General features: G+C 54.6%; 2 protein-coding genes across 2 annotated transcripts in view; one reads left to right on the top strand and one right to left on the bottom strand.

Moving 5' to 3' along the window:
- Positions 1-2,782, top strand: part of glp1r (glucagon like peptide 1 receptor) — a 99,679-nt gene extending 96,897 nt beyond the window's left edge. Inside the window, exon 13 of the mRNA XM_031902204.1 lies at positions 939-2,782. Coding sequence (XP_031758064.1) covers positions 939-1,076 — 138 coding nt within the window. The 3' untranslated portion in view covers positions 1,077-2,782. The remainder of the gene's footprint in view (positions 1-938) is intronic.
- Positions 2,783-5,238: 2,456 nt separating this feature from the next.
- The window catches only part of saysd1 (SAYSVFN motif domain containing 1), a 35,009-nt gene continuing 21,561 nt past the window's right edge, over positions 5,239-18,686 (bottom strand). The window contains exons 2-3 of the mRNA XM_031902427.1: positions 7,033-7,272; positions 5,239-6,110 (exon numbers count right to left, since the gene is read on the bottom strand). Of these exons, the coding sequence (XP_031758287.1) occupies positions 5,784-6,110; positions 7,033-7,272 (567 nt within the window). The 3' untranslated portion in view covers positions 5,239-5,783. The remainder of the gene's footprint in view (positions 6,111-7,032; positions 7,273-18,686) is intronic.

Here is an 18,686-nt window from a genome sequence, read left to right as displayed (position 1 = left end):
TCCATTTACCCCCCTCTCCCCATTCCACTGAGCTCTAGAGCAGGAGGGTCGGCTCGGTGTCCATTTACCCCCCTCTCCCCATTCCACTGAGCTCTAGAGCAGGAAGGCCGGCTCTGTGTCCATTTACCCCCCTCTCCCCATTCCACTGAGCTCTAGAGCAGGAGGGTCGGCTCTGTGTCCATTTACCCCCCTCTCCCCATTCCACTGAGCTCTAGAGCAGGAGGGTCGGCTCTGTGTCCATTTACCCCCCTCTCCCCATTCCACTGAGCTCTAGAGCAGGAAGGCCGGCTCTGTGTCCATTTACCCCCCTCTCCCCATTCCACTGAGCTCTAGAGCAGGAAGGCCGGCTCTGTGTCCATTTACCCCCCTCTCCCCATTCCACTGAGCTCTAGAGCAGGAAGGCCGGCTCTGTGTCCATTTACCCCCCTCTCGCCATTCCATTGAGCTCTATAGCAGGAAGGCCGGCTCTGTGTCCATTTACCCCCCTCTCCCCATTCCACTGAGCTCTAGAGCAGGAGGGTCGGCTCTGTGTCCATTTACCCCCCTCTCCCCATTCCACTGAGCTCTAGAGCAGGAGGGTCGGCTCTGTGTCCATTTACCCCCCTCTCCCCATTCCACTGAGCTCTATAGAAGGAGGGCCGGCTCTGTGTCCATTTACCCCCCTCTCCCCATTCCACTGAGCTCTATAGCAGGAGGGCCGGCTCTCTAACTGGGTCCATTTACCCCCCTCTCCCCATTCCACTGAGCTCTAGAGCAGGAGGGCCGGCTCTGTAACTGGGTCCATTTACCCCCCTCTCCCCATTCCACTGAGCTCTATAGCAGGAGGGCCGGCTCTCTAACTGGGTCCATTTACCCCCCTCTCCCCATTCCACTGAGCTCTAGAGCAGGAGGGCCGGCTCTGTAACTGGGTCCATTTACCCCCCTCTCCCCATTGGCAGGTCCAAACCGAGTTCCAGAGACGATGGGAGCGATGGCGGCTGGAACATTTCTACAGCCACAGAGACAGCGGCCTGAAGCCGATCAAATTCCCGGCCAACAGTCTGAGCAGTGGGGTCACCGTGGGCAGCAGCGTTTAAATCTGTCCCTTTGGGGGAGACCGGGGGACCCCCGGGCAGAGTCGGCTTATGAAGGTGGCACTTTCACGAGGAGGCACCAACGGAGATTTCATAAGCACCCAGGTCCATTCATTACTCACGCGGGGCGCCCCCATGTCTCTTGGGGCGCAATGTTCTCATTGTGTGGGGTCCCCCCCTCTCTCTCTGAGATCAATGGGATGAAGAACTGTCACGGAGAGGAAAGTTTCTCAGGGATTCCATGGGGCAAATATTGTGACGGTTTTGCTTTGTGGCGGAAAACTTGGACGCAGAATCCACGGCGGGAAAATACGTTTTTATTTCCCGTCCAACTTTTTGTTATGAGACTCACTTTGGCACGAAAGAGACTGCTGTGTGGCAGCGAGACCCCTCTGTGCGTCGGCGAGAGACTTCTTCACGTTCTACGTCAGCGTGGGGGGCAGCGAGACGCCCCTTGGGGTACCAGTGAGGGGTGAGATATCTTCATGCCAGCAAGAGACTGCTCTACATTGGCCAGTTTTGGGGGGAGAATTTAAGAGAAACTGATTGGCCGCTGATGTTGAGTGAGCGCAATGTCGGAGAATGTTCCGGGGGCCGAGGAGACTGTTCCATGTTTGAGCGTCAGAAGGACAATAAATAGGGGAAACGTCTATCTCCATCCATTGCATTGTGGGGGTTCATTTCCAAGTAATGATATGGGGGTGGGCGGAGCCTGCTTCTGCGCGGTTATTGGTGGGAACTCATTGCAATTAATCCCTATTCCTCGCTTTGAATTTCACGTTTCTGAGAAACAGACCTTATTTAAAGGGGCAGTTCACCTTTTATGTTATAGAATTAATAATTCTCATCAGCTTTTCAATTGGTCTTTATTATTTCTTTTTTAATTATTTGCCTTTTTCTTCTGACTCTTTCCAGCTTTCAAATGGGGGTCACTGACCCCGGCAGCCAAACCCTATTGCTCTGTGAGGCTCCAGTTTTATTGTTATTGTTACTTTTTATTCCTTCTCTTCCCACTCAGGCCTCTCCCTATTATCTTCTCATCAGTCTCTCATTCACACCCCTGCCTGGTTGCTAGGGTAATCTGGACCCTAGCAACCAGATAGCTGCTGAAATACCAAACTGGAGATCTGCTGAACAATTCAAAAACCATAAATAATCAAAAATGAAGACCAACTGCAAATAATGGCAGTATATTATTCTCTACAAACAGTTAATTTAAAGCTGAAGCGCCCCATTAAGACAATTTTCCCACAGGGTAATTACGGCAGAGACTGCAGAAACGCATTTGGGCAATTATTGCAAATCGCCGCCATTTTATACCATATGAGGGGCAGGGAGACATCTTGGATTTGGGGGTCAAAAACTGTGATTATTGTGTTTTTTCTCATTTCACCAAAGAATCTTAAATGGGAATTAAAAAAGTTTATCAAAGTTCTTCACAAAAAAACCAAGGAAATCTGATGTAGAAAAGCAGCGAAACTGTCACTGACAAAGGGTTTTTATAAAACCAGCAGGGGGCGCAACCTGCAGAGCTGACACTCATTCACCCCCCTCATAGTGCCGGATGGAGGATCCCACAAGCAGACTGGCTGAGAACTACAATTCCCACAGTGCTCTCCTCCCCAGTTTGGTTTGTAGGGGGTCATTTATCAATGCTGGGGAAATTTACCTGTGGGCAGTAACCTATGGCAACCAATCAAGTTGTTGTATTCATTGTTCTACCTGCAACAGGCTGAAAAAAGCCAATCACTGATTGGTTGCTATGGGTTACTGCCCATGGGCAGATTTGCTCGGTGTTGATAAATGAGCCCCGATGTGGTTGACACAGTGTTTGGGGCAGAAGTGGGGCAGGTCTAGGCCCGGGGGTTTGGGTCAGGCACAGACAGCCCAGTGATACCCAGCACGACTCTAGCCTGGAGCAGGGGGCAACATGACAGATCCTCCTATCAGATGACAGTGGGCGTGGCCAAGCTGTAAGGGAAACAAATAGCGTTCCTGACCCCCAGTCTCTAGTTCATCACTAGTTACATATTGGCCCAATAAATAAATCCCACTTGCCTAGAATACCCTGCCTGTGACTCCCATGATCCTCTGTGGGTAGCGGGGAGGCTCCGCCCCTAATTATTATTGTAATTAAAGCAATTTCCCACCTTTAAGTTACTACGGATGGGTGGGAGCTGCCATGTTACCAACCCCACTCACAGCGCTGCCCGAGGGTCCCCAGCTGAACATTAGTCAGGATCCTGCCCCAGAGGGAATGCTGGGAATTGGCAGGGGGAGGTGGGTTGGGGGGCTACAAATATAACCTATTACACTAAAGCCCCTGCATGAATGAAATGGGTGGGGCTTATCCAAACAGGGAGGTGCTTAGGTGTAACAGACATGGCCTGGGCAGTTTGGGGGCGTCTCACATTTTTTGGAACATTTTTAGTTCAGGGGGCTCCTTTAATCTGTATAATTACCTCTCTGGGGGGCACAAGGTGTCCCTGGGGGGGCGCTACCCCATGAGCCATATGCAGACACTTTACTTGACCCTTTTGCTGCTGCTGGGAATGTACAGTCACAGAATCTATTTTGGGAGAAAAATGTGAAATTCTGAGCTATTTTGCCACAATAAGAGCATGTTCTGGCGCCGACAGGCCTCTGCTTCTATTTATATTCCCATAATGGAACAGGGGGAGGCAATAGTCTGCTGCACAGGGCACTTCCTGCTCAGGAGATTGTTCTGCAGGAAGTGAGCGTTGCAGGGATATTAACCTCCCCCTGGGGGGCTGCTATGGATCAAAGCTAATGTCATGTTGCCATGGAAACTCATGCTTGTGATGGTTACTATAACGAGCAACCCCCCCCCCCTTGCAAAATAAACATTCTCCTGGTTTCTCATGTCTCGTCTCTATGGTTATTTATTCAGGTGTTTGGGGAGAGGGGTTTCCACCCATGGGGGGGTTGGGGCAACGCAGAAAGTCTAGGGACCCCATTTGGGGGAGCAGTGAATTAATCCTGGGGTCCAACCTGGGGATCAGTAATGAGGCGCAATATTTACTATGGCTATTCCAATGAAGGGTTACAGCACCCTAAAATCAACACTGTCCTTGATCTACAGCTTGGAATTGCAATCTGGTTGCTAGGGCTTAATGACTCTAGCAACCAGGGGTAGAAGTTTGGAAGTCAGAACCAAAGATCAATAAGATAAACAAAAAGTCTAATTCAGGACCAACTGGGGCAGAAGGGACCGGGTAGAACTTTCTATTATCATTCTCTCTCCCCCTGCACATTACATTGGCCGCATAGTGATTCCACTGTACTAAGCACAATTCAGCAGGAACAGCCCCCTAAGTTTGCCCATAGCCTGTACAGAGAGATACCATAAAACTATGGCACATAGGGATTCCCCTGTACTAAGCACAATTCAGCAGGAACAGCCTCCTAAGTTTGCCCATAGCCTGTACAGAGAGATACCATAAAACTATGGCACATAGGGATTCCGCTGTACTAAGCACAATTCAGCAGGAACAGCCCCCTAAGTTTGCCCATAGCCTGTACAGAGAGATACCATAAAACTATGGCACATAGGGATTCCGCTGTACTAAGCACAATTCAGCAGGAACAGCCCCCTAAGTTTGCCCATAGCCTGTACAGAGAGATACCATACAACTATGGCACATAGGGATTCCCCTGTACTAAGCACAATTCAGCAGGAACAGCCCCCTAAGTTTGCCCATAGCCTGTACAGAGAGATACTATAAAACTATGGCACATGGGAATCCCCTGTACTAAGCACAATTCAGCAGGAACAGCCCCCTAAGTTTGCCCATAGCCTGTACAGAGAGATACTATAAAACTATGGCACATGGGAATCCCCTGTACTAAGCACAATTCAGCAGGAACAGCGAGAGTAAGCGGCAGTACATTTGGGGTTAATAATACACAGCGGGCAGGGCAGACAGGAGCCCATAACTGGGAATACTGGGGTCGCTGCTCCGCACTCACATGCAAATAATCAGATGGAAACTCAGCCAAGTGAAGAAGAGCGGAATGTCGGGGTCTCTCCCTGATTAACCCTTAGTGTGTTTGTTAGTAAATGGGACACTGCAGCTTCTCCTAATGATACACTGAGGCCCAAATGAGACCCAGTCGCTGCCCAATCACACTCTCACTAGTCACATCCAGGGAGTGAAAACATCTTTATTAGGGCGCAAGTGTACCCCAATAACCCCCCTTGTGACATGGGCACCCTGATTTACAACTGTCAGTCACAGTACATCACACCGCGGGGCGCAGGCAGCACCCGTTCCTGTGTTGGCTTCCTGGAGGAGGAGGAGCCTTGGCACTTTAGATTTATGTTTCTGTTCCTTCGCTTTGGGGCGAATGCTGTAAAAAGATTGCAGCCATAAATTTAGGTGGAAAACGCTGAAACTCCTCCAGTAAGAACCCGACACAGGAATAATGGCTGCCGCCCAGTGGCCCTGCTGCTACGGAGCATTTTCCAAGTATAATTCTAAGTGAAGGAAAAATCCAAAGTAAGATTTACCCATTAGGGGTAAATTAAGTAGCAACATAATTGGTCCTATCCCTTTAAGCTGCTAATATAATTAATTTGCAGCACCAGCGCCACCTGCTGGTTATTTTAGTGCCTACAGCCGCCTGGAAATTAATTAATTTGTCTTGAGGGTTTATATTCCCTTTAATTCCAGAGCAGGTCCCTGTTGGCTACAGCCCAGCCATTGGTCGGTACTGCAGTTCCCTCTCAAACTGCTCGGCCGTCAGCGTTCCCTCTATCGCTTCACAGCCCGGGTTGAAGACGGAATACGCGCTTTTCTCTCCTTTCCTTCGGGCCCCGGGCCCCCGGGTGCCTTCGTACAGCCAATAAAACAGGGAGAGGACAAAGTAGGCCAGGCCGAATTCCAGTTCTACAAACAGGCCGAGCAGAACCAGCCACAATAGGAACTTCAGCAGCAGGGTGACTGTCCATAGGGAATAGCAGGAAGGCTCTGTAGCGCCCCCACTCGCTGGGCTACTGCTCCCCTCATGGGGGGCCTAGAAAAGAGAGCATGTCACTTTAAAGGGGAAGTAAACCCAACCATAACGCTGCCCCACGGCGCCCCCTAGTGTTGCTATAGAAGTTGTCGAAAACCGTAATTCTAGATGCAAGGAAATTCCCCAATGAGCCTTCTACTGAGCAACATGTGATTATAAGTGCAAGAGAAGTGACCAATGAGAATGCTGATTCCCAGCACTGTGTCAGGCCCCTTGCTGGTACCTTACATATAGAGATAATGATGGCATTTTCCCCTCATTATATGGCACAGGAATCAGACATGGGGATAAAGGGACAGACTTGTTCAGTGCTGGGAAACTGTGCTTATTGCTCCCAACTCCAATTGCAGGAACAGAGAACAGGGAGCCGGATTTACTCACATCAGCTGGGATTCTCATTGGGGGAAAGTTTTATTGGGCAATATTGCTTTAAGAATACAGCCCTGATGTTGCTGGACTACAGCTCCCAGCATGCCTCACCTTTCATTATATGTTACATTATTCTGGGATTTGTAGTCCAGTAACGTTTGGTTGAGCCGCGCCGTGCAGTGGGGTTTAGTTCCCCTTTAACTAAACCATATTAGCAGGTATGTATAACTTTATTGATAAAGCGCCACAAGGGCACGCAGCGCTGTACAATCTTACAATATACAGAATTGTATAGAATTGTAGAATTGTGTTGCCTAGGGCCCATAGGGGAATATATGAGGCTATTGATTTTCAAACCACATTCTACTTAATGACTCCATTGCAGGAGAACTTATTGTCCTGCTATTTTTTATTGAGGCTAAATGTAAGAAGGACAGTACCCAGATACCTTTTGTTATATTGCTTTTTTCTTATGTTTATTTGGTTCAGGATAAGCTTTCAAATGGGGGTCACTGACCCCGGCAGCCAAACCCTACTGCTCTGTGAGGCTCACCTGTATCCCGCTGGTGCCTGTCGGTGCTTCAGGGGTCCCCTGTCCCCATTTGGGTTTCCATCTCTCACACAGTCCCTGAAGTTTCCCTAACACCGCCTGTGTGTGGGCTCTGACTCTCCCCACTGAGCTTCTTGTCTCACAGCGCCCCCTGGTGTCAGTCTCCGGAGTAACTTTCGCTCTCCTGGCTCGGAATTCAGCCAATTTCTGTTCCATCTCCCAACAGTCCCGCAGCCAATCAGCCTGTAATAACGACCAGAGACAGTCAGAGACTGTAACGCATATAAACAAAAAGTCCCATACTAAATCCCATACACACTGCAACTGCCCCCCCCACCCAGTAATACCTGCCCCTCCTGTACTATATCCTATACACACTGCAACTGCCCCCCACCCAGTAATACCTGCCCCTCCTGTATTAAAATCCCATACACACTGCAACTGCCCCCCCACCCAGTAATACCTGCCCCTCTTGTATTAAAATCCCATACACACTGCAACTGCCCCCCCACCCAGTAATACCTGCCCCTCCTGTATTAAAATCCCATACACACTGCAACTGCCCCCCCACCCAGTAATACCTGCCCCTCCTGTACTATATCCCATACACACTGCAACTGCCCCCCACCCAGTAATACCTGCCCCTCCTGTACTATATCCCATACACACTGCAACTGCCCCCCCACCCAGTTATACCTGCCCCTCCTGTACTATATCCCATACACACTGCAACTGCCCCCCCAGTAATACCTGCCCCTCCTGTACTATATCCCATACACACTGCAACTGCCCCCCAGTAATACCTGCCCCTCCTGTACTATATCCCATACACACTGCAACTGCCCCCCACCCAGTAATACCTGCCCCCTCCTGTACTATATCCCATACACACTGCAACTGCCCCCCCACCCAGTAATACCTGCCCCTCCTGTACTATATCCCATACACACTGCAACTGCCCCCCCACCCAGTAATACCTGCCCCTCCCATACTATATCCCATACACACTGCAACTGCCCCCCACCCAGTAATACCTGCCCCTCCTGTACTATATCCCATACACACTGCAACTGCCCCCCCCAGTAATACCTGCCCCTCCTGTACTATATCCCATACACACTGCAACTGCCCCCCCCCCAGTAATACCTGCCCCTCCTGTACTATATGTAATACATAATCTGATTGGCCCTGAGGATAGGAGGGGATACAGATATTATTGGTAGGCATGTACATAATGGAGCAGAGAGCCGCTTGCAGCTCCAGCAGATGCCGAGTATAAAGTGGCTATTTACTAACACCCCTCACTCATTATACCCCCCCCGAGCTCGTTATACCCCCCCCCCCCCGCGCGCACACACAGTTTATGGTGCATCTGTTGCAGCCGCCAGGCTCTCTATACTTTTACTCTGTAACAGGGAATAACCAATAAAACAAAGGCGACTTTAATGGCTGCTCTAAACCTCGGGGCTAATTACACCATTTCAGCTTTATAAAGGGGAACTAATCCCAATTAATATGGGGTTGTGGCGCCCTGTGTGTATGGGTACAGGCTGGCAGCGCTGGCTAAACAGGCACTTAGTACCCTACACATGCACCCTCTGCCCTAACCGAGTTAAAGGGGAACTAACCCTATAAACCCAGGGGTCTCTCCCATTAGCATCTTAGGAACATCTCTTTCCCTCAGTCACACAAGTTTCCCAGAATGCTTAGCGAGGTGCCTGATTGCAGCCCATTGGCTGGGAGATTTATGAAGGAGCCTTTGGCGGCGCAACACCATAAATCTTCCCCCCTGCCAGTGCCCCTGTATAATTTAGTGATAGGCGCTTGGGTTATTCTGGCGCTTCCCAATAAATAGGACATAAAGTGACATTGTTCCCTTTAATCCAACTGCGGAATATGTAACAGTAAATCATTGTGTCCATCTCTGGGGGGGGCGCTCACACAATGCAGCCGGCTCTGCGCCCGGATATTATAAACCAACGGGGGGGGCTCATGTGTGGGGCGAGTGGTACAGACTTCTATCTGTAACTTAGTGGATGTGCCTGCTTTAAAGGGCAACTAAAGCCTGTTCAAAATGGCATTATTTTATTAGCACTAATAATGCACAGAGCTGCTGTACTGACAATGATATACACCATCCCTACATACAGTGCGACTACTTATGGGCTACTGGCTCCTACTGATACTATGTGTAACCCACAGCCTGACCGGCTACTAACAACTGCTACATACCCCCATTGTTATGGGTAACCTGAAGTAGTAAGTGACAGGCTATACAGGGGGTAAGGGCCGGGCTATACAGGGGGTAAGTGCCGGGCTATACAGGGGGTAAGTGCCGGGCTATACAGGGGGTAAGGGCTATACAGGGGGTAAGGGCCGGGCTATACAGGTGGTAAGTGTCGGGCTATACAGGGGGTAAGGGCTATACAGGGGGTAAGGGCCGGGCTATACAGGGGGTAAGGGCCGGGCTATACAGGGGGTAAGGGCCGGGCTATACAGGGGGTAAGGGCCGGGCTATACAGGGGGTAAGGGCCGGGCTATACAGGGGGTAAGTGCCGGGCTATACAGGGGGTAAGGGCCGGGCTATACAGGGGGTAAGGGCCGGGCTATACAGGGGGTAAGTGCAGGGCTATACAGGGGGTAAGTGCAGGGCTATACAGGGGGTAAGTGCAGGGCTATACAGGGGGTAAGGGCTATACAGGGGGTAAGTGCCGGGCTATACAGGAGGTAAGTGACAGGCTATACAGGGGGTAAGTGACAGGCTATACAGGGGGTAAGTGACAGGCTATACAGGGGGTAAGTGACAGGCTATACAGGGGGTAAGTGCAGGGCTATACAGGGGGTAAGTGCAGGGCTATACAGGGGGTAAGTGCAGGGCTATACAGGGGGTATGGGCAGGGCTATACAGGGGGTAAGGGCTATACAGGGGGTAAGTGCCGGGCTATACAGGGGGTAAGGGCTATACAGGGGGTAAGGGCTATACAGGGGGTAAGGGCCGGGCTATACAGGGGGTAAGGGCCGGGCTATACAGGGGGTAAGGGCTATACAGGGGGTAAGGGCAGGGCTATACAGGGGGTAAGTGCCGGGCTATACAGGGGGTAAGTGACGGGCTATACAGGGGGTAAGTGACAGGCTATACAGGGGGTAAGTGCAGGGCTATACAGGGGGTAAGTGCAGGGCTAAACAGGGGGTAAGTGCAGGGCTATACAGGGGGTATGGGCAGGGCTATACAGGGGGTATGGGCAGGGCTATACAGGGGGTAAGTGCAGGGCTATACAGGGGGTAAGGGCAGGGCTATACAGGGGGTAAGGGCAGGGCTATACAGGGGGTAAGGGCAGGGCTATACAGGGGGTAAGTGACAGGCTATACAGGGGGTAAGTGACAGGCTATACAGGGGGTAAGTGCAGGGCTATACAGGGGGTATGGGCAGGGCTATACAGGGGGTATGGGCAGGGCTATACAGGGGGTAAGTGCAGGGCTATACAGGGGGTATGGGCAGGGCTATACAGGGGGTAAGTGCCGGGCTATACAGGGGGTAAGTGCAGGGCTATACCGGGGGTAAGGGCAGGGCTATACAGGGGGTAAGTGACAGGCTATACAGGGGGTAAGTGACAGGCTATACAGGGGGTATGGGCAGGGCTATACAGGGGGTATGGGCAGGGCTATACAGGGGGTATGGCAGGGCTATACAGGGGGTAAGTGCAGGGCTATACAGGGGGTAAGGGCTATACAGGGGGTAAGTGCAGGGCTATACAGGGGGTAAGGGCAGGGCTATACAGGGGGTAAGGGCAGGGCTATACAGGGGTAAGTGCCGGGCTATACAGGGGTAAGGGCTATACAGGGGGTAAGTGCCGGGCTATACAGGGGGTAAGTGACAGGCTATACAGGGGGTAAGTGACGGGCTATACAGGGGGTAAGTGCCGGGCTATACAGGGGGTAAGGGCCGGGCTATACAGGGGGTAAGGGCCGGGCTATACAGGGGGTAAGGGCCGGGCTATACAGGGGGTAAGGGCCGGGCTATACAGGGGGTAAGGGCCGGGCTATACAGGGGGTAAGGGCCGGGCTATACAGGGGGTAAGGGCCGGGCTATACAGGGGGTAAGGGCCGGGCTATACAGGGGGTAAGGGCCGGGCTATACAGGGGGTAAGGCCGGGCTATACAGGGGGTAAGTGCAGGGCTATACAGGGGGTAAGTGCAGGGCTATACAGGGGGTAAGTGCTGGGCTATACAGGGGGTAAGGGCTATACAGGGGGTATGTGCCGGGCTATACAGGGGGTAAGTGCCGGGCTATACAGGGGGTAAGGGCTATACAGGGGGTAAGTGCCGGGCTATACAGGGGGTAAGGGCTATACAGGGGGTAAGTGCCGGGCTATACAGGGGGTAAGGGCTATACAGGGGGTAAGGGCTATACAGGGGGTAAGGGCCGGGCTATACAGGGGGTAAGGGCTATACAGGGGGTAAGGGCTATACAGGGGGTAAGGGCTATACAGGGGGTAAGGGCAGGGCTATACAGGGGGTAAGTGCCGGGCTATACAGGGGGTAAGTGACAGGCTATACAGGGGGTAAGTGACAGGCTATACAGGGGGTAAGTGACAGGCTATACAGGGGGTAAGTGCAGGGCTATACAGGGGGTATGGGCAGGGCTATACAGGGGGTATGGGCAGGGCTATACAGGGGGTATGGGCAGGGCTATACAGGGGGTATGGGCAGGGCTATACAGGGGGTATGGGCAGGGCTATACAGGGGGTAAGTGCCGGGCTATACAGGGGGTAAGTGCAGGGCTATACCGGGGGTAAGGGCAGGGCTATACAGGGGGTAAGTGACAGGCTATACAGGGGGTAAGTGACAGGCTATACAGGGGGTATGGGCAGGGCTATACAGGGGGTATGGGCAGGGCTATACAGGGGGTAAGTGCAGGGCTATACAGGGGGTAAGGGCTATACAGGGGGTAAGTGCAGGGCTATACAGGGGGTAAGGGCAGGGCTATACAGGGGGTAAGGGCAGGGCTATACAGGGGTAAGTGCCGGGCTATACAGGGGTAAGGGCTATACAGGGGGTAAGTGCCGGGCTATACAGGGGGTAAGTGACAGGCTATACAGGGGGTAAGTGACAGGCTATACAGGGGGTAAGTGACAGGCTATACAGGGGGTAAGTGACAGGCTATACAGGGGGTAAGTGCCGGGGCTATACAGGGGGTAAGGGCCGGGCTATACAGGGGGTAAGGGCCGGGCTATACAGGGGGTAAGGGCCGGGCTATACAGGGGGTAAGGGCCGGGCTATACAGGGGGTAAGGGCCGGGCTATACAGGGGGTAAGGGCCGGGCTATACAGGGGGTAAGGGCCGGGCTATACAGGGGGTAAGGGCCGGGCTATACAGGGGGTAAGGGCCGGGCTATACAGGGGGTAAGTGCAGGGCTATACAGGGGGTAAGTGCAGGGCTATACAGGGGGTAAGTGCAGGGCTATACAGGGGGTAAGTGCAGGGCTATACAGGGGGTAAGTGCAGGGCTATACAGGGGGTAAGGGCTATACAGGGGGTATGTGCCGGGCTATACAGGGGGTAAGTGCCGGGCTATACAGGGGGTAAGGGCTATACAGGGGGTAAGTGCCGGCTATACAGGGGGTAAGGGCTATACAGGGGGTAAGTGCCGGGCTATACAGGGGGTAAGGGCTATACAGGGGGTAAGGGCCGGGCTATACAGGGGGTAAGGGCTATACAGGGGGTAAGGGCTATACAGGGGGTAAGGGCAGGGCTATACAGGGGGTAAGGGCCGGGCTATACAGGGGGTAAGTGACAGGCTATACAGGGGGTAAGTGACAGGCTATACAGGGGGTAAGTGCAGGGCTATACAGGGGGTAAGTGCAGGGCTATACAGGGGGTAAGTGCAGGGCTATACAGGGGGTATGGGCAGGGCTATACAGGGGGTAAGGGCAGGGCTATACAGGGGGTAAGGGCAGGGCTATACAGGGGGTAAGTGACAGGCTATACAGGGGGTAAGTGCAGGGCTATACAGGGGGTAAGTGCAGGGCTATACAGGGGGTATGGGCAGGGCTATACAGGGGGTATGGGCAGGGCTATACAGGGGGTATGGGCAGGGCTATACAGGGGGTATGGGCAGGGCTATACAGGGGGTAAGTGCAGGGCTATACAGGGGGTATGGGCAGGGCTATACAGGGGGTAAGTGCCGGGCTATACAGGGGGTAAGTGCAGGGCTATACAGGGGTAAGTGCAGGGCTATACAGGGGGTAAGTGCAGGGCTATACAGGGGGTAAGGGCAGGGCTATACAGGGGGTAAGGGCAGGGCTATACAGGGGGTAAGTGACAGGCTATACAGGGGGTATGGGCAGGGCTATACAGGGGGTATGGGCAGGGCTATACAGGGGGTATGGGCAGGGCTATACAGGGGGTATGGGCAGGGCTATACAGGGGGTATGGGCAGGGCTATACAGGGGGTAAGGGCAGGGCTATACAGGGGGTAAGGGCAGGGCTATACAGGGGGTAAGGGCAGGGCTATACAGGGGTAAGTGCCGGGCTATACAGGGGTAAGGGCTATACAGGGGGTAAGTGCCGGGCTATACAGGGGGTAAGTGACAGGCTATACAGGGGGTAAGTGACAGGCTATACAGGGGGTAAGTGCCGGGCTATACAGGGGGTAAGTGCCGGGCTATACAGGGGGTAAGGGCTATACAGGGGGTAAGTGCCGGGCTATACAGGGGGTAAGGGCTATACAGGGGGTAAGGGCTATACAGGGGGTAAGGGCCGGGCTATACAGGGGGTAAGGGCTATACAGGGGGTAAGGGCTATACAGGGGGTAAGGGCAGGGCTATACAGGGGGTAAGGGCCGGGCTATACAGGGGGTAAGTGACAGGCTATACAGGGGGTAAGTGACAGGCTATACAGGGGGTAAGTGCAGGGCTATACAGGGGGTAAGTGCAGGGCTATACAGGGGGTATGGGCAGGGCTATACAGGGGGTAAGGGCAGGGCTATACAGGGGGTAAGGGCAGGGCTATACAGGGGGTAAGTGACAGGCTATACAGGGGGTAAGTGCAGGGCTATACAGGGGGTAAGTGCAGGGCTATACAGGGGGTATGGGCAGGGCTATACAGGGGGTATGGGCAGGGCTATACAGGGGGTATGGGCAGGGCTATACAGGGGGTATGGGCAGGGCTATACAGGGGGTAAGTGCAGGGCTATACAGGGGGTATGGGCAGGGCTATACAGGGGGTAAGTGCCGGGCTATACAGGGGGTAAGTGCAGGGCTATACAGGGGGTAAGTGCAGGGCTATACAGGGGGTAAGTGCAGGGCTATACAGGGGGTAAGGGCAGGGCTATACAGGGGGTAAGGGCAGGGCTATACAGGGGGTAAGTGACAGGCTATACAGGGGGTATGGGCAGGGCTATACAGGGGGTATGGGCAGGGCTATACAGGGGGTATGGGCAGGGCTATACAGGGGGTATGGGCAGGGCTATACAGGGGGTATGGGCAGGGCTATACAGGGGGTATGGGCAGGGCTATACAGGGGGTATGGGCAGGGCTATACAGGGGGTAAGGGCAGGGCTATACAGGGGGTAAGGGCAGGGCTATACAGGGGTAAGGGCAGGGCTATACAGGGGTAAGTGCCGGGCTATACAGGGGTAAGGGCTATACAGGGGGTAAGTGCCGGGCTATACAGGGGGTAAGTGACAGGCTATACAGGGGGTAAGTGACAGGCTATACAGGGGGTAAGGGCAGGGCTATACAGGGGGTAAGTGACAGGCTATACAGGGGGTATGGGCAGGGCTATACAGGGGGTATGGGCAGGGCTATACAGGGGGTATGGGCAGGGCTATACAGGGGGTATGGGCAGGGCTATACAGGGGGTATGGGCAGGGCTATACAGGGGGTAAGGGCAGGGCTATACAGGGGGTAAGGGCAGGGCTATACAGGGGGTAAGGGCAGGGCTATACAGGGGTAAGTGCCGGGCTATACAGGGGTAAGGGCTATACAGGGGGTAAGTGCCGGGCTATACAGGGGGTAAGTGACGGGCTATACAGGGGGTAAGTGACAGGCTATACAGGGGGTAAGTGCCGGGCTATACAGGGGGTAAGTGCCGGGCTATACAGGGGGTAAGTGCCGGGCTATACAGGGGGTAAGGGCTATACAGGGGGTAAGTGCCGGGCTATACAGGGGGTAAGGGCTATACAGGGGGTAAGGGCTATACAGGGGGTAAGGGCCGGGCTATACAGGGGGTAAGGGCTATACAGGGGGTAAGGGCTATACAGGGGGTAAGGGCAGGGCTATACAGGGGGTAAGGGCCGGGCTATACAGGGGGTAAGTGACAGGCTATACAGGGGGTAAGTGACAGGCTATACAGGGGGTAAGTGCAGGGCTATACAGGGGTAAGTGCAGGGCTATACAGGGGGTATGGGCAGGGCTATACAGGGGTATGGGCAGGGCTATACAGGGGGTAAGGGCAGGGCTATACAGGGGGTAAGTGACAGGCTATACAGGGGGTAAGTGCAGGGCTATACAGGGGGTAAGTGCAGGGCTATACAGGGGGTATGGGCAGGGCTATACAGGGGGTATGGGCAGGGCTATACAGGGGGTATGGGCAGGGCTATACAGGGGGTATGGGCAGGGCTATACAGGGGGTAAGTGCAGGGCTATACAGGGGGTATGGGCAGGGCTATACAGGGGGTAAGTGCCGGGCTATACAGGGGGTAAGTGCAGGGCTATACAGGGGGTAAGTGCAGGGCTATACAGGGGGTAAGTGCAGGGGCTATACAGGGGGTAAGGGCAGGGCTATACAGGGGGTAAGGGCAGGGCTATACAGGGGGTAAGTGACAGGCTATACAGGGGTATGGGCAGGGCTATACAGGGGGTATGGGCAGGGCTATACAGGGGGTATGGGCAGGGCTATACAGGGGGTATGGGCAGGGCTATACAGGGGGTATGGGCAGGGCTATACAGGGGGTAAGGGCAGGGCTATACAGGGGGTAAGGGCAGGGCTATACAGGGGGTAAGGGCAGGGCTATACAGGGGTAAGTGCCGGGCTATACAGGGGTAAGGGCTATACAGGGGGTAAGTGACAGGCTATACAGGGGGTAAGTGACAGGCTATACAGGGGGTAAGTGCCGGGCTATACAGGGGGTAAGTGCCGGGCTATACAGGGGGTAAGTGCCGGGCTATACAGGGGGTAAGTGCCGGGCTATACAGGGGGTAAGTGCCGGGCTATACAGGGGGTAAGTGCCGGGCTATACAGGGGGTAAGTGCCGGGCTATACAGGGGGTAAGTGCCGGGCTATACAGGGGGTAAGTGCCGGGCTATACAGGGGGTAAGTGCCGGGCTATACAGGGGGTAAGTGCCGGGCTATACAGGGGGTAAGTGCCGGGCTATACAGGGGGTAAGTGCCGGGCTATACAGGGGGTATGGGCAGGGCTATACAGGGGTAAGTGCAGGGCTATACAGGGGGTAAGTGCCGGGCTATACAGGGGGTAAGTGCCGGGCTATACAGGGGGTAAGTGCCGGGCTATACAGGGGGTAAGTGCGGGCTATACAGGGGTAAGTGACGGGCTATACAGGGGGTAAGTGACGGGCTATACAGGGGGTAAGTGCCGGGCTATACAGGGGGTAAGTGCGGCTATACAGGGGGTAAGTGACGGGCTATACAGGGGGGTAAGTGCCGGGCTATACAGGGGGTAAGTGCCGGGCTATAGGGGTAGCCCTAGGGGGTAAGTGACGGGCTATACAGGGGGTAAGTGCAGGGCTATACAGGGGGTAAGTGCAGGGCTATACAGGGGGTAAGTGCAGGGCTATACAGGGGGTAAGTGCAGGGCTATACAGGGGGTAAGTGCAGGGCTATACAGGGGGTAAGTGCAAGGGCTATACAGGGGGTAAGTGCAGGGCTATACAGGGGGTAAGTGCCGGGCTATACAGGGGGTAAGTGCCGGGCTATACAGGGGGTAAGTGCAGGGCTATACAGGGGGTAAGTGCAGGGCTATACAGGGGGTAAGTGCAGGGCTATACAGGGGGTAAGTGACGGGCTATACAGGGGGTAAGTGACGGGCTATACAGGGGGTAAGTGACGGGCTATACAGGGGGTAAGTGACGGGGCTATACAGGGGGTAAGGGCTATACAGGGGGTAAGTGCAGGGCTATACAGGGGGTAAGTGCAGGGCTATACAGGGGGTAAGGGCCGGGCTATACAGGGGGTAAGGGCCGGGCTATACAGGGGGTAAGGGCCGGGCTATACAGGGGGTAAGGGCCGGGCTATACAGGGGGTAAGGGCCGGGCTATACAGGGGTAAGGGCCGGGCTATACAGGGGGTAAGGGCCGGGCTATACAGGGGGTAAGGGCCGGGCTATACAGGGGGTAAGGGCCGGGCTATACAGGGGGTAAGGGCCGAGCTATACAGGGGGTAAGGGCCGGGCTTATACAGGGGGTAAGGGCCGGGCTATACAGGGGGTAAGGGCCGGGCTATACAGGGGGTAAGGGCCGGGCTATACAGGGGGTAAGGGCCGGGCTATACAGGGGGTAAGTGCCGGGCTATACAGGGGGTAAGTGCCGGGCTATACAGGGGGTAAGTGCAGGGCTATACAGGGGGTAAGTGCCGGGGCTATACAGGGGGTAAGTGCCGGGCTATACAGGGGGTAAGTGCAGGGCTATACAGGGGGTAAGTGCCGGGCTATACAGGGGTAAGTGCCGGGCTATACAGGGGGTAAGTGCCGGGCTTATACAGGGGGTAAGGGCCGGGCTATACAGGGGGTAAGGGCCGGGCTATACAGGGGGTAAGGGCCGGGCTATACAGGGGGTAAGGGCCGGGCTATACAGGGGGTAAGGGCCGGGCTATACAAGGGGGTAAGGGCCGGGCTATACAGGGGGGTAAGGGCCGGGCTATACAGGGGGGTAAGGGCCGGGCTATACAGGGGGTAAGGGCCGGGCTATACAGGGGGTAAGTGCAGGGCTATACAGGGGGTAAGGGCTATACAGGGGGTAAGTGCCGGGCTATACAGGGGGTAAGTGCCGGGCTATACAGGGGGTAAGTGCCGGGCTATACAGGGGGTAAGTGCCGGGCTATACAGGGGGTAAGTGCAGGGCTATACAGGGGGTAAGGGCTATACAGGGGGTAAGTGCCGGGCTATACAGGGGGTAAGGGCCGGGCTATACAGGGGGTAAGGGCCGGGCTATACAGGGGGTAAGGGCCGGGCTATACAGGGGGTAAGGGCCGGGCTATACAGGGGGTAAGGGCCGGGCTATACAGGGGGTAAGGGCCGGGCTATACAGGGGGTAAGGGCCGGGCTATACAGGGGGTAAGTGCCGGGCTATACAGGGGGTAAGTGCAGGGCTATACAGGGGGTAAGTGCAGGGCTATACAGGGGGTAAGTGCAGGGCTATACAGGGGGTAAGGGGCCGGGCTATACAGGGGGTAAGGGCCGGGCTATACAGGGGGTAAGTGCCGGGCTATACAGGGGGTAAGGGCCGGGCTATACAGGGGTAAGGGCCGGGCTATACAGGGGGTAAGGGCCGGGCTATACAGGGGGTAAGGGCCGGGCTATACAGGGGGTAAGGGCCGGGCTATACAGGGGGTAAGGGCCGGGCTATACAGGGGGTAAGTGCCCGGGCTATACAGGGGGTAAGTGCAGGGCTATACAGGGGTAGGGCTATACAGGGGTAAGTG

The sequence above is a fragment of the Xenopus tropicalis genome, chromosome 5, assembly GCF_000004195.4.
Source record: "Xenopus tropicalis strain Nigerian chromosome 5, UCB_Xtro_10.0, whole genome shotgun sequence".
NCBI classification, from domain to species: domain Eukaryota; kingdom Metazoa; phylum Chordata; class Amphibia; order Anura; family Pipidae; genus Xenopus; species Xenopus tropicalis.
The sequence above is the reverse complement of the archived record's forward strand: the minus strand, read 5'-3'. Positions and strand labels throughout refer to the sequence as shown.